The sequence below is a fragment of the Hyaloscypha bicolor genome (assembly GCF_002865645.1).
Source record: "Hyaloscypha bicolor E unplaced genomic scaffold K444scaffold_56, whole genome shotgun sequence".
Taxonomy (NCBI): Eukaryota; Fungi; Ascomycota; class Leotiomycetes; order Helotiales; family Hyaloscyphaceae; genus Hyaloscypha; species Hyaloscypha bicolor.
This window is the reverse complement of record NW_020194558.1, coordinates 2,025,535-2,040,870: the sequence shown is the minus strand read 5'-3', so window position 1 is coordinate 2,040,870 and position 15,336 is coordinate 2,025,535. Positions and strand designations below refer to the sequence as shown.

The following is a 15,336-nucleotide window of genomic DNA, read 5'->3' as shown; positions in this document are numbered from 1 at the left end:
ACGTTGCTTTCTTATGTTTTAGATGTTTTTGACACTGCTCATTACTCTTCAACAATAGGTGGGCAGAATCAATTCGAAACGTCATCCAAATCCATGATAAGGAAGTTTCCAGAGCATGAAAACAAGTATTTGGAATATTGTGTTGGAATCTCACTCTTTGGAATCATCGACTGTGGCTGAAGCATCCCTGTCCTCCCATTTGTCAGACCTGGTGGACCCTCCATGACGACCTAGATGTGAGAGCTACAAACACAGCCTTCTTCCCTCTACAAGCTTCAATTGCTGCTTCATCAAGCTATAAATCGCACGCTTCTTCCAAGTCAACTCTTCAACCTCACTAACACAACGGATCAACCACTCAACTTGCCATTCTTCAAACTACGCACTCTCTCCCTCGCCATCCTCGTCTTCCTCATGGCCTTCACAATGCCCAGCTTCATCTCCCGGCTCACACGCCCCTTCACAACCACCACCCGACTCGGTCTAAACCCCGAATCCTCAATCGCCTCTCCAGAAGGCGCTCAGAAAGCTACCATCGCCGCAGGATGTTTCTGGGGCGTCGAGCACATGTATCGCAAGGAGTTCAATGGGAAGGGATTATATGATGCGAGAGTAGGATATATTGGAGGTAATACTGATAGTCCGAGTTATCGCGCCGTGTGCTCGGGACGCACTGGCCGTATGGTTCCCCTTCCATTCATAAAAATCAATAGAAATATGGGAACTGATTGCTAATGTGAAATAGATGCCGAAGCCCTCCAAGTAACCTTCGACCCCGCACAAGTAACCTACCGCCAACTCCTCGAATACTTCTACAAGATGCACGACCCCACAACGTCCAACCGCCAAGGCCCAGATACGGGATCACAGTATAGGTCAGGGATCTTCTATCATAATGCGGAGCAAGAGACAATTGCAAGGGAGGTGACGGAGAAGGCGAATGAGAAATGGTGGAAGGGGAAGATTGTTACGGAGATCTTGCCGGCGGGTGAGTGGTGGGATGCAGAGGATTATCATCAGAAGTATTTGGATAACAATCCGGGGGGGTATGAATGTCCAAGTCACTTTTTGAGGAGTTTTCCACCGCTAGATTAGAAGAGGCGTGAGGGTGGTGAGGGCGGCGAGGAAATGATTATGGTGATGATGAGATGACTTAGAGTGTAAATGGTATTGAAATTAATTGCAGCCTTGTTTTTCTTGGGTCACATTTTGGCCAGAAGATGGTCTTTCGATGTTCATATTTGCAATTCAGGTCATTGCTTGACCGTGGTTTCTCATTACAAAAGAGAGGAGACTTTCCACGTCTTCTTTAATAAAACAGACCCATCCCCATTGCTCCGGAACTACCAAATGTATGCATTCTCACAATTCTCATTCCACTCCTCTACTTCCTCCGACCTTGCTGCATCATCAAGATTTGAACCATCCGGATGAAGATGTTCAGGAAGTCCAACTCCAAGCTAATACTCTCGTTCACTGCGTCCTTCTGAATAATGCCTCGCTCAGCCAACCGAGCATGCATGAGCACCTTCTGGACATCATAAAGAGTGAAGCCTCCGAAGACTGCCAAACCTCCCCAAAGCCAGATATTCTCGGTAACAGCTAGTGTTCGTACAGCGGTGGCGGGAAGGACAAGTGGAGCGAATCCAGAGACAGCGACGAGTGCAACTCCTGCAAGCAGAGGCCCGCCGAGGTAAAGGTATTTCTCTTGCTTAGCAGTAGCCCCAACAAAGGAGATGGAACCCATCATTGCCAACGTGTAGAGACCGGCGCGTGCGATGAGGGCGGGAGGAGCCATGAAGAGGAGAGGCGCAAGGAGGGCGCCCTGGGTGGCGTTGAAAGCTCCCCAGAAAGCGTATTTCTGAACGTAGTTGTCCAGGCTCGTAGCTCTAGTTGCCATCATTGTACCAATACTCAATCCAAGACCACCGATCATTACAATCCATGGGTTTGTCGCCATCATTCGATACATGAACCCGCTTTGAAACATAGTTCGAGCAGAAAGTCCGATGATACCAATTCCCAGACCAGTGTGCATGAAAGTGTCGTTCAGGTAGGCCCGCTCATATGGTGGCATTCCTCCATCTTCTCGAGTTTCCCGGTTGAAGACTAGATTTATTGCGACAAGGGTTCCTCCACTGTAATCGAATTAGTACGGTTACTTCCTCAAGCAAATCCGAATCGACGTAAGACTTACAACAATGCCCCTCCAACGACAAGCTTTTGAACCAAATTTCCACCGCTTGGAGCTGCCGCAGCAGGTTGCTGATAGTTTCTTGACTGTCGGAAGGCATTGCGAGCTTTCGCGAGAGCGTTAATGGGTGTGGTGGTCCGTGAAGTAAAGAAGTTGGTGGCGGGTTTGCTGTGGAATGATCGGATCGCAGGGGACCTGAACGCTGTCTTTGAAGCTCCCATCAGAGCAGAGGTGAGCCTGAACGGCTGGCGCATCGAAAAAGCCATATTGAGACGATATTTGGTGGTATCAATCAATGATGGTTGTCGACACGGACTGAGGTTTTATCCTTTGGAGGAGGCGATGATGTCGACGCATCTCGGATTTAAGTGGCTCGAAAGCTCCAGAAGCACCAAGGGAGAGCTTTTGCTTACATATCCCTGCAAGTGCCACGTGATCATTGGCCAGGCAAGACCTGATTAAAATTCTTACGCAATCGGAAACGAATCTTTGACTTTGCTTGAGCCCACGCTCATCGACGACGACCAGTTCGGACCTGTTGCGTCTCTCGACATGGTGATATTGACTGTATTTCCATTTTTTTTGCTTGAAAGCCATCACTCCAGGGTAGGTTTGGATTACTGATGATAGAAAATCTCATAAGCAAGTGGATGGAGAGAGGGCGGGAAAAGTAACCTACAGCACCACCCTAGCGCAATCCACCACGCGCCCTTCCTCCCATCTAGAGCCTCCTGATACACGCCCGTATTTTCCGTATCTTATAGTCCAGGCCAGAGATAATAGACACCTACTTTTTGGAGGGGTGGGACAACCATTTGTATTGAGAACTTCTTCCCTTAGCACGTGAGTTCAGCAATGACTTGTGATCCAATCTCACGTGTTGGAATTGCGCGGTTTTACTTGGTGCGTTCCAGCGGAGAAAATACCTGCTCGATTAACATGAGGGGGAGGGGGACAAACCAAGCAGCATCCTCACATCCTTGCCGAAAAAACAACATATCTAACCAGAAGTTCACAGGAAAGATCTTTATCTTCCTTTCTTCATCACGACAATAACAGAACGGAACGAATGTCGTTTCGAAAGGTCTGTGCTACAGTACCAAGAATGGAAAGGGAACAAAACACATGCTGTTCAAAAATAGGGAGCGGGAAGAGAAATACCTTTTAACTCATCCTCGGCTTATTGGACTTCTGATATGAAGTCCCAAGATACAATAATGTCAGATCACTGGGCGTTTTTGATAAATGATTTGGAGATGTGTAGAAGGTAATTAAAAGGAGGGGGAGCGGTTGGTGGGAGATGTTAGGGAAGGAGAGGCAAGCTTTGTGTTTAGCCGTGGGCGGGTTTGAGAGCCGGGCGTGGCTGTTTCGGGTGCTTTCCCATCGAGCCGAAATCTGGGGATGGATGGCGGGGACGTGACTGGGTGAGATGAGATATGGATTTATTTCTCGACTGCGGATGAATGGGGGCGGGCGATTGAGCCTGAAGTGAGCGGAGTGTGTCTTTAACTTTTCATTGAATGACCGTTCCTCGTACAATATATGAAAGCATGTGGAAGTTCAGTGTACTTCCTCGAATCCTTCGAAGGTTTCCACTGGGCGGAGATCAGCGACCCTTTTCCCTTCTAGAATGATGGTGCTCAGCTCCAATCTCGAGCATCTTCTCTCTAAGAAATCGTGGTCCAAAACTTCCTTCATGGATGCTCGACAAGGCACCGAGTCAGTCAGACAAAAGGACAGAAATGACTTCAGCTCCTTACTCCACTTGTCAGGTTGTTTGAGAGCTGGCGTGCCTCGCCTTGCGATTATTTTCAGAGCTTCGAGCGGCTCTTCGCTCAAGAGTGGGGGCTCGCCTTCCATCATCTCCATGGTCATGATCCCGAGAGCCCAGACATCGACTTTGAAGTTGTAGGTTTGGCCTTTGCAAACCTCAGGAGCCATCCAGTATGGTGTGCCGATCATCGTCTTGAACTCCTCTCTGTCCTCCTGGCAGAATCCAAAATCAGCTGCGAAATGTTAGCTTAGTTTCAAATATCCGAGTGGAAAGAGGGCAGACCCACCGATTTTAACAGCCCCGTTACTGAAGAGGAGGATGTTATCACTCTTCACATCCCTATACACGACGTTCTTGCTGTGGAGATACTCGAGTCCTTGAGCAACCTGCTATTGTTAATGATCTATTTTGAAGTGGTATAATCGTCTTCCTAGACAGATTGGCCCTGGGGCACTCACCTCCTTGCAGAACGCGGCCATGTGGTCTTCTCTCAACGTAACACGGTCAATCAAGTCCGTCAGGTCCCCGCAATTAGCATATTCCATCACAATCCAAGCTTTATAATATCCAGCCTCCCAGACGGCTTCGTGGAATCTGATGCAATTTTCGTGATTCAACGTCTTCATCACTTTGACCTCCTTAATGAGTGTCCTTCTGTTGTACGGCTTCGATTCTGAAAATACCATTTCCTTCAATGCAAAATACTCATTCGCACGCTGATGAAAGAGAGGAGGAGAGGCGTTTACTTTCATCGCTCGATACACCTTAGAGCAGGAGCCTTTGCCAGCTATTGCGCACTTGCGGTAGGAGTAAGCTGTTGGATAGGCATCAAATACTTCGAGCATCTGTGCCTCCTCTTTAGGTGTCAACTTATCGTTGTCCAGTGGTTTCAGGGGTATTTTGCGTTTTGCGAGCCATCTTCGCTTCCAGGATAGCAAGAGGTAAGCTACCGAAGCAACTTGCCAAAATGAGACGTCCCCGGTCAATTGTACCGAAATCGACTGGCTGAAGTCCAAGAAGAACGACAGCGATGTCTTCGATGAAACGGAGATTTCGTGCCCCATCTTAGTTTGGCAGACTTGTTTTGCAGGGCAAGAGTTGCTGTCTCTGCTCTCAGGATGAGTGTCAAGTCTAGATATTGAGCTTCTGCTTGTTAAATTTAGAAAGTATCACAAACAAGAGTAATTCAAATTAGGACTCACATCAAGTGTTCAACACCGGTCGCCGTTGGCAAGTTCATCTTCTCAATCTCCATGTTGATATCCGAGTGCAGCCGGGATAGCTCTGGTTTACACCATTGTTCTCAAGAGCTTCCACACATTGAAAGGTCAACCGGAGAGCTTGGAGGTTCTGAATGAGACGCTGGCACCCAGCTGAGGCGCTATCTTGGTTATGGAGAGCCCTGCCGATGTTCTTGATTGAGTCAGGGACGGCAATGAGGTATCATATTTGTGTCCTCAAGGTAGCAGTTCTAACAAATGTGAGGGAGGGAAAGAAGAATGAAGTCGAATTGTTGGGGTTGGAAGCCTCGTCCAGCGTGTCAATGCTCCGCGCCGCAATGCTGCGGGGTCACAGTTGGTGTTCCACGAGGCTGCATGGAAATCACACATGATTCTCTTTTGGACGCGATCGAGGTGCATTGATTGGATATAAGGATTGGAACGCTTGGCACAAGAGAACTTTAAATCTGATATCTGAGCTTCGAAGAGTTTGCTCGATGGGCGTTTACTTCCAAGAAAGGGTATTTCCGAGTCTCAGGAGTCGATAATCCGAGTTTTCTACTGCTGGCCACAACAAACTTGTAGCTACAACATACAGGGGTTCGCTTGAAGCCTGCACCTGATGTTACCTATTCTCTTTCGGCCCCCGATACCCGACCCCCTTTTTTACCGACGACTCCTCTTTTGGCCATGACTCACTCGAACGCAGCCTTGTGAAGAGTGACTCTGAGTGGTTGCTGGTGGTACGGCTGGGCCATTCTGTGACAGGTCCAAAGCCTTGTGATCCCGGCTGCTTACCTGCACAATTTGAAATCACCGACGGGCCGGAGATAAAAAAGCCCATGCGGTTTTTGCGGTTCTGCTTTGGATTTGGGTGAAGCATCAAAGAAAGAGAAGGGCTGGGCGTCGGGGTAATTGGAGATCAGGAGATCATCAAGACGTGGAATGACTTGATTTTATAGGAAGTGAGCCGCGATAGTGGATGTAGAACCACTACGACGCGAGGGCGAGGCAGATGGTGGTCATTGATTAGTAACCAAGAAAGTTGATGGCGGTTGGCGCCAGACGTGCATATCCTTGTAGATAAACCCGCTCCATAGACATAAATGCCTCCAGCACCAACAAGGCTTAATTTAATGCCGAATTCGTTATCTTAGGCCTGGAGGCAGAAGTTCTCCTACCCTTCTTCCTGTGGTCTTACCCAAACACCACCAAATCGAGACGCATCTCCATGACAGAGAAGTGAACCCACGAGGTATCAAGCACAATGTTCGCGACAGAAAGGCCACCTGCCCCGCAGGCAGCAGCAGCCCCAGCCTCAGCCTCGACGGACACAGCACACTCTTCACCAAACCAGAGTCCCATAGAGCGGAAGGCGTCGGCTCCCCATGGCCTGAATGCAAGGAGCTGCGTTACTTGCAGGCGGCGCAAAGTGAAGTGTGACAAGCAATTTCCTTGCTCGAATTGCTCGAAAGCTGGCCAGCAATGTGTGTTCCCAGCACCAGGTCGCGCTCCCCGAAGACCTCGAACTGGTGGTAAGGTGGTTAGCGAACGCGAGGCTGAGCTATTGAAGAGGCTGCGGAGGCTGGAAGGCGTGGTGGAAGAGCTGAGTGGACAAGTCGAAATCGAAGCCATCAAACATTCCCCATCCAGCGACAACTCATCCTCACAAAGAGATGGGGATCCATCGACCGATACAAGCGGCAAAGGCACGGTGCGAGTTGTTGGCATGGACGAAGGAAGTGGAAACAGGCGAGCTTGGATCACAAGAGCATTCAGAGTTGGGGATGGCCCACCGAAGACAGCCTTCAGCGCGCATGAACCCAATAGAGCCGGGCGGTTAGTTTTGGAGGAGGGGAAGAGTCGTTATGTGGCATCTCCATTCTGGGCATCGATAAACGATGAGGTCGAAGAGATTCGTGAGATGCTGGATGATCAGGAATTCGATTCGGACTCGGACACACCCATTCCTCCTTCTGATGCGGTCACTGAGCCAAATCACCAGAGTTTCATCATGGGATACAGCAGCAGTGATGTGGATCTAAAACCTCTGCATCCATTGCCTTCGCAAATACCCTTCTATTGGCAAACATTTCTGGAAAATGTTCAACCGCTCGTCAAATTACTGCACACACCGACCATGAGCAAGGTCATCAAAGAGGTTCAAAATAATCTGGATAGTCTCAGCAGGAGTACCGAGGCTTTAATGTTTGCAATTTATTTTGCTACAATAACATCTATGAATGCTAGTGAGGTAAGCTTTAAAGCGGTTCTGCGTTGGAGCTTCCTGTTGACACTTTTTAGGTTCAAACCAACTTTGGGATTGAAAAAGAACATCTTCTCAAGCGGTATAGATTCGGGGTCGAGCAAGCTTTGGCCAAAGCAAGCTTCTTGAACACAAACGAAATCGTCACAGTTCAAGCTCTCGTGTTATTCTTGGTCTGCGTTCGAAGACACGACGATACACGCTTTGTCTGGTCATTGACCGGGCTTACTTTGAGGATTTCTCAGTCTCTGGGTCTTCACAGGGACGGATCTGTATTTGGACTTTCCCCGTTCGACACTGAAATGCGCCGACGTCTGTTTTGGCAATTGTGTATACTCGACACACGAGCGTCCGAGGATCATGGCTCAGACCCTTCAATTCTTGACTACTCCTTCGATACTAAATTTCCACTGTCAATCAACGACAATGACCTCGATCCCAACGCCACAGAACCCCCTGTTCCTCGAGAAGGAGTCTCTGAGATGACTTTCTGCTTGATTCGTTATGAGATTTGCAACCTGACTCGGAAGTTGACCTATACCCCACCAGGCGAGACGCCATGGAAAATTGCAGGAAAGCAGCCATTATCGCTTGAAGAAAAGGAAGAGATGATCAGAGATTGTGCCAGACATTTAGAGAAAACCTATCTCCGATACTGCGAAGATGCTGGACCGTTATACTGGGTTGCGGCCACGGTTGCACGACTCATCCTTGCGAAGATGTCTTTAATAATCTATCACCCATTGACACAGCCCGGCAAACCAAATAGTCTCTCACGAGATATCAAAGACCGCCTCTTCATGGCGTCTATTGAAATCATCGAATATTCCCGTATCCTCGAATCAGAAGCAAGCACAAAGCAATGGGGCTGGCTCTTCCACACATGTAACCAAACTATTTCTTTGTCCTATATCCCTAGCTCCTTACCTCACTGGTCAAGAGGATGTTTCATGCTTCCGTCTCGCTCCCGACTCGCTCCCAGCTCTCTCCTCCCTAAAGAAATACATTGCTAATTCGTTGGTAGATATACAATGGCATGCCATAGCCTATATCCTCGGTGAACTCTGCCAACGGCCCAACTCCGCCATCGTCGAGCGCGCATGGCGCGCCGTCGACGTCGTCTTCAGCACTTGGGACGGCGCGATAACACACACCAAGTCTGGCATGCTCTGGCAACCCATGCGCAAGCTGCTCGCCAAAGCCCGCCGCAAGCGCGAAGAGAACATGCGCACAGCAGCAACAAATGGCAACTCGACGCTAGACCTTGGAATCGATCAGAAGTACATGCGTCCTGAAGCGACAGCGTATTCCTCTATAGGCTGCAACAGAACCATCGCCCAAGATCGCCTTCTGCCTCACATTACAAACACAACTATGGACCGAGGGCCCAGTAATCCCGGTGCCCAGGCCCCCTCTTCAGAAGCACCTGATGCCAATACTGGTATGTACGTGGATGATTCCTCCATGATGCAGCCACAGGTGGTAGGCATGGGTATGCTGGCCCCTGATCAGATCCAATTGCAGCTTCAACAGCAGCAGCAGCAGCAGCAGCAGCAGGGAATTCAACAAACGCCTTGGCTTATGGACAACAATGCGTTGTTAGATCTAGATATGAATGCCCTGGATGGAGATGTGAATTGGGAGGGGTGGGATGATCTTGTAAAGGACTTTCAGATGGAGGTTGATAACCAGCCTGATAGGGTTGGCCCAACTCTTGGGGGGGTGGGGAGTTGGTGGTAATTTGCATTCGTTCATCTACGGATGTGGAACTCGACATACGAGCGGGTTTGACTGGGGTTGGATGCGGAATTGCGGGAGCATTGGAACTGGTTTATAGGAAAGGAGAAATGGTGTTTATAAGAATTGGCTTTGGCCTGCTTTGGTTGGAGCGTGGATGATTCGCATGCAATTTACGAACGATCTTCACTCTGGAGGTTACATTACACTCTACTACGAACGCGCAATTATCTCTCAATCGGAAGCACTTTGTGAGTTATATATTTCCAATCCCTATGGTATTTCCTATGATAGTATGGTATCTACAACAAACTGTGCCCTCCCGTCCCAAACGCCATAACGCATGCTCCCATCCAAATGCTCTTTTGTCACATTTATACTCGTCTAATCGTTCGCTATTGTCACCATCTCACACCACAATGATATTCCCCACCACCAGCCCCTGACTCTCAATATGGTATCTTCTCCTCAGCCCTATACTCCTAGTCTTTCGAAACAGCTCCTCAAGTTCATCTCCGCCTCCAACCATCACCATGCAAATCTGGTGGTGTCGCACTAGCCCGCTAGGGGTGACTTGCACCTTATCCAATAAGGGCCTGAACAAAGAAGACCCACTTCCCGCAGGCCACCCTTCCTCTTGCCATTGATCATTCTCATCGGTGACGCCCGAGATGAGGATCACCAGTTTCAGCGATCGAGTGGTGGGCGTGAAAGATGGAATATTAGACAGCTTCTCCGAGAATGTACAGCCTCCACGTCGCATGACTATTATTTCGTGCTTCTTCGCTGCGTCGTCGGGGAGTTTGGTGCGGCAGCCGTCACCGGCGAAATAGATGTTTGACCATATGAGGCTTTCTGACCTCGGTTGGCTTGGATCTGGGGCGTCTGGGACGTCGATTATGGGTGCGGCGCCCATACCTGTGGAGGCGATGGCGGGGAGGGTGATGAAGGGGTAGGTCTGTGGTGTCTCGGGTTGTTGCGGGAGGAGCGTTGCGGCTGGATCACGGAGAGCGGATGTTACGTGATGGAGGAGGGATGAGAGCATGGTTCTGTATTCGGCTGCGAGCCCAGCGGAGCTGATTTGTTCCTCGAAGACAAGGTCAGTACTGGAGTCCTCTAATATATCTTGTTTAGAGTCGGAGGACGAGTCGTAGAATTCTTCAACGCTGCCAGGAGCGCTTGAATTGGTGCCGATGGGGCTCTCCAGTTGAAGGACAATGTCAAACATCACGGAGTCCCGAACTCGAGTAAAGGAAGGGTCGGTCATTTCGCCGATCACATCTCTGGGGATGAAGATTTGCTCGTCTCGGCCCAGAGCCATGTTGGCGATATTCCAGACGCGCCAGGACTCCATGAGCGGGCCATCAAGTGTTCTAAACGGAGACGGCGATTCAAACACCATGCCCACCTTCAATCCGGATAGGCTTTTGACAAGAATACCTTCGTTCAGTCGAACAAGCCCTTGTGGACCGAACACGATAAAGTTGGATTGAACGCCCTGGGGAGTCTGTAACGGTGTGCTGACGGGAAATTCGATGCTAAAGGTATGTTTCATTGGAAGACGGGCGCAGGTCCCATTTACTGGCATGAGTGATTGTGGCAGTGTCCAGGGATAGTAGGTATGATTTGTGACTATATCAGGTTGAGATTTCGTGTTGGCCGTCCTCCCCGTCAATTTGGCCGGTTCTGCTTCTATTACGTGATGATTTTGAATGAGATGCAGGCCTATCAAGCTTGCTGCATGGAATATATCAGGCCTAGCTGCGGTTGCAGAGATTGTGAATGGAATTGGTGGAGGAGGAACTGGGCAAGTGTCTCGCGGTTCCTCGCCAGTATGAGGTTGGAGTTCTTTGCTAGCAGATCGCTTTCGCTTGATGACTAGATTTGTCTTTTCTTTAGGGATGATAAGAGGATGTCCTTCGGTGGTGAAGACATACGCAGCGTCGAGTGAGTTCAGCGGATGGTCCGGGTCCAGTAAGAGGTACAAGTATTTCGCTGTCTCCCCCAGAAAGAAACTTTCCATTCGATCGCTCATCTCGCCCGTGCGAACATCTTGAAGCCCTGACCAACCGCAAGGAGTCCAGCATCTGCGTTTGATGTCTTCTAATACCATCTCACCCACGTGAAGATACCAAGGATCTCGAGTCGCTCGATAGAGATGGTAATTCGACTCAATGAATTCTGGTCGTCCAGGCCACCATCCAAGGCCTCCTTCAACATGACCGTCCCGGACAGACCATCGTTCTGGGAGTGCTGAATATCTCGTCCATAGGGCTGTATACAGCAGATTTGTCTCAATAGCTTCCTCCACCTCTCCAGCTAAAGTCAACAAACCAGGATAATATGCGCCAAGACTGTCGATCCAATAAGCTTGCGGTGATCCAGTAGCCAAGTGAACATTAACGTAATGTGGATGATGAATGCCGCTATACAGATGTCGCTTGACAGCTGCATGTGCTTGCTGCCAGGCTGCCAAGAAGGCTTCGGGAGAGTTCTGTTCTTCCGTCAAGGGCGTGTAAATGGCATTCGGATCCAGCCATGATTGGTGAGGCTCCTTGAAAGGCACCGTCAGGTTTGGTTGGTCGTGTCCAGAGAGTAAGATATGCGTCTTCAAGGCATATTCAAAGAAACTGTCAGTGCCTGCACCAATCCCAGCATACGGCCCGATCCACTCGCCATTTTCAGCATCAACTCCAGCTCCAATAAGACCAATAGAGCTTCTTCTATTCCAAACTGCCCAAAACGCTCGTTTGGCTAGTTGTTCAAATCTCGGGTCATCCGTAAGTCGACTCAAAACCGTAAATTCCAAGACCAGACTTCCGGCTCCAGCACTGCAAGTCTCCGTGATTTCTGGTGCACCTTCTTGAACGTTTTCATCCGAGTCCGGATCCTTGTTCAAGGGAGAGTTCTGGTAGAACGGGATTCCATGACGCAGATTGACCCTTGGATACGGCATACCAGTTGCAGTATAGAATGCGGGGAGCAATCGTTGAGCGAGATCCAACGCAAGTCGTAATAGTTGTCCATTATATATAAATCCATTGGGCCATGCAATCCCCGGAATCTCACCTTTCTGAAGTTTGTGCTTTGTAGCACCTTTTGCTCGGCGAGGTGTGTATCCTGTGATGGGCAACTCCCCTGCGGCAAATAAATGCGCACTCAGCAATCCACCCACCCCTCTTATTACGGTTTCGAACACTTGGACCTTGCTGTCGACGTCAAAGCCCCGCCCTCGTAATCCTTTCCCGGAAGGTCCGCTGGTCCCATCCCCATATTGTAGAACCAACGAAGCAACCCCGTTTTGAAAGTCTTGAAGAGCTTTAGCCCCAGTTGCAGCAGTATCCAGTGGAGCAGATGCGAGGATAGCGAGCGTAGAAAGACTATCAATCAAGGTGAGAGAATAGTTGCCGAGGACATCATTGAGTTCGACATTCCGCGGGTTGCGCGAGTCTCGAGTCAAGGGAACACAGGTTACAGGACGCAGCTATGAAATTATCAGTAAAGTCCTGCTTCACCCTCTGCGGCGACTTGCCTCGTCTTCCGGAAATGCGACGCGCATGTAATTATCGAAGCCGTGATAGAACATTGCAACCGTTTCTTGTCGCAACTCTGCAATGCGGACCTGCGTCATGGCATTGGCGGTAGCCAGCCAGATTGTCGTAAGGGCGAGTAGAAGCCATCGTGACTGGTACGCTGCTGTCGAATGAGTGCTGCAGGACATACCCATCAATCCTCGCCATCGCAGTGGCATCACCGATAACTATCTTCCGGAAGGCATGTGAGCTTGAGAAACACAAGGTCGTAGCCTCGGGAGAGGTTCCTAAGTCCGAGCAGAATCCCCTCGATATCCCTCAACGGAAGAAGCTATTGTACATTCGTGTAGAGAAAGAGAAGTGAAGTGGGAAGAGTTGGAAGCTTATAAACCCCACGATCTGGCTGAAAGCTGGCCGCATGAGACCCCCCTGTCACCGAGAAAAACAGCCACCAGAGCTTTCTTTTGTTGCACACGTGACCATTACATCAAGCTTCACTTCATCTTCATCGTGTGCTTCGATACATCATCACTGTTCAAATCAGCATCATCAGTTCAAATGTTCAGATGAAGCCTGAGGTCGAGTTTCTGCATTGATACAGCTATGTGGCCAGGCTTGCAGAGTTTGTGGGGTCACAACCTTTCCCTCGTTCCCAAATGCAACTGCCTCCCGCTCGAATGCAGATCAAAGGGAAATGCCAGCGAAATACCCAGAAAAGAAAAAGTACAAAAATATTCAGATCCAGCAACCCTCTGTCTGTCCCTGGAAGTTGATCAGAAGCCAAAAGAAAATCTGATAGCCTTGTCAGCAGGTTACACTCATCGAAGTTCTCCCGTACTGATCCTCGCACCATTCCCCTCCAACCAGCCAAGATATCAGCTTCGGATACACCATCGCTGTATTCACAAAGACTCGGATCATTTTCGTTGATGAACCGGACTAATGCCATGGAAGGATCGGTCTTGATTAGTCCAAGCGACATTCGGAACCCCCTTTGCTAGCAGGACAGTTGTCATGGTATCTCGGCGGCGATGTAGAGTAATCGCCTTGATCTCCCAAACGCTGCTCGATCCAAGCCCTCCTCTCTGCTCCTTTGCTGGTCGCTCTAGAAGGGTCGTTTTTCGAACTCGTTGGAACCACAATATCTGTGGTGGCTATTTCGTTTAGTATTTGAAAAGCCTGGTATACGGACCTTACTCACTCGAAGTTCCAATATGAGATCCACTTCGGTGAGAGTAAAACGTACTTGATGCAGTTTCGGAAAGAATTTGGGCCTGCATTTGGACGATGCTCCTCGCTCATGACTATGGTAGTCATTGCCTCCCCGCAGCGGCCGCAAAATACGTCTTGTTCAACACACATTTTGCTGTTAAAGTCCATACGCTTCCTGTGATTGTGTTGTTGTGGGAGTTGGTTCCTGGGGTGTTGATGTGCGTGTTTGTGATTCCTTTTGTCTTCGCGGATGACTGTAGATGGAAGAGGGGGTCAACTCAGAATAGATGCGAGTCAGATTCGGAGAGGATGTCTTGACAGGATGGAAGTTATGGAAATCTTGAGGAACATTCCGGAATAATAACAAATCTTTGTCTGCTTGTTAACAGATCCTCGCAAGTGAGAGGGGTCTGTTGTCAAGGGTCTTGAAAAATCCGTTCCGAATTTGCGAGAAGGAGCCGGAGACGGAGAAAAGGGGGTGTCATTGTTCACAAAGCACGAGACAGAATCCGAAGAAGGAAACAAGAGGCTCTTTGCAATTTGTAGTTCTATCTATCAAGTAGGATGAGTTTCGTGCCTCGGGTCCCATAGGTCCTATACCTATCGAAACGGTCATCCCGAACGTTCTACTTTCCGGTATCTGGTGGAGGAGCCCCCACCAGTCAATCAATTTGAGAATACTTGAAGTACTGGAGCTTCTTACGATACAGGGCAGTCATGCCTCTTGTCAAATGTGTCCACCGCCACATCAATTTTTCTCCACCTTGAGCATTTCCTATGGCTGTCTTCCTCCCCCTTTTCCCTGCGCTCTCATCTATATATATTACATATCACGATCTCTGTCCAGGTGATACCGCAAAAGCTGTAAGTGATTTCTGTTTCAAAGCATATTCTAATTTGTTGAAAGTTTCTTGCCCTGGAATGTTGGCAGGATCTGAAAGGCCCAGGTGTTTCAATTTGTAAAAGAGGTATAAAACTCTTGAGTTTGTTTCGAACTCAGCATTTGATTCAAAGCAGTGTCTACAAGCTTGCTGGGGGGTCCGATTCTTTGTCGACTAGTAAGCTATTAAACTGATGTCAATACTCACACTCACTGGCTACACAGTTCTCCAGCAAGCGCTTCCATCCAGAGATTCGAAATCTCTTATTCAACCGCTATTTCTGGACTGAATATAAGGCGAAATCTCAACCGCGCCTGCAGATAATGTTGCACCTGCTACTGATAACGAGTGACCCAGCGTGAGGTTCATTCCTTGGCTTTGTTATTCCATTGAACTGTTGCTAACACTCACCAGAATTCCTCACGAGAAGATCGTAAAGATCCATGTTGGCAAGGCTCTTTCCACTAAGACTTTCATCATCCACGTCGATTTCCTCACCAACTGCTCCCGGTTCTTCTC

The 15,336-nt window shown here is 49.0% G+C and overlaps 5 protein-coding genes across 5 annotated transcripts; 2 read left to right on the top strand and 3 right to left on the bottom strand.

The window, feature by feature from the left end:
• Window positions 1-201: 201 nt before the first annotated feature.
• Window positions 202-1,095, top strand: K444DRAFT_662542 (PMSR-domain-containing protein; the record flags this gene model as incomplete). Its single annotated transcript, XM_024886717.1, has 2 exons — window positions 202-679; window positions 746-1,095. The coding sequence occupies exons 1-2, from the start codon at window positions 415-417 to the stop codon at window positions 1,093-1,095; spliced, it is 615 nt and encodes a 204-aa protein (XP_024738388.1). The 5' UTR covers window positions 202-414.
• Window positions 1,096-1,384: 289 nt separating this feature from the next.
• K444DRAFT_642518 (uncharacterized protein) lies at window positions 1,385-2,460 on the bottom strand (the record flags this gene model as incomplete). Its single annotated transcript, XM_024884748.1, has 2 exons — window positions 1,385-2,138; window positions 2,198-2,460. 2 exons carry the CDS (start codon window positions 2,458-2,460, stop codon window positions 1,385-1,387), a joined length of 1,017 nt encoding a protein of 338 aa, XP_024738387.1.
• Window positions 2,461-3,754: 1,294 nt separating this feature from the next.
• Window positions 3,755-4,654, bottom strand: K444DRAFT_525883 (Pkinase-domain-containing protein; the record flags this gene model as incomplete). Its single annotated transcript, XM_024874494.1, has 3 exons — window positions 3,755-4,200; window positions 4,255-4,354; window positions 4,427-4,654. 3 exons carry the CDS (start codon window positions 4,652-4,654, stop codon window positions 3,755-3,757), a joined length of 774 nt encoding a protein of 257 aa, XP_024738386.1.
• A 1,801-nt stretch (window positions 4,655-6,455) lies between these two features.
• K444DRAFT_525855 (uncharacterized protein) lies at window positions 6,456-9,194 on the top strand (the record flags this gene model as incomplete). The annotated part of the gene is made up of 3 exons (XM_024874491.1): window positions 6,456-7,442; window positions 7,493-8,339; window positions 8,479-9,194. The coding sequence occupies 3 exons, from the start codon at window positions 6,456-6,458 to the stop codon at window positions 9,192-9,194; spliced, it is 2,550 nt and encodes an 849-aa protein (XP_024738385.1).
• Window positions 9,195-9,600: 406 nt separating this feature from the next.
• Window positions 9,601-12,912, bottom strand: K444DRAFT_642515 (glycoside hydrolase family 47 protein; the record flags this gene model as incomplete). Its single annotated transcript, XM_024884747.1, has 2 exons — window positions 9,601-12,675; window positions 12,724-12,912. 2 exons carry the CDS (start codon window positions 12,910-12,912, stop codon window positions 9,601-9,603), a joined length of 3,264 nt encoding a protein of 1,087 aa, XP_024738384.1.
• Window positions 12,913-15,336: the final 2,424 nt, after the last annotated feature.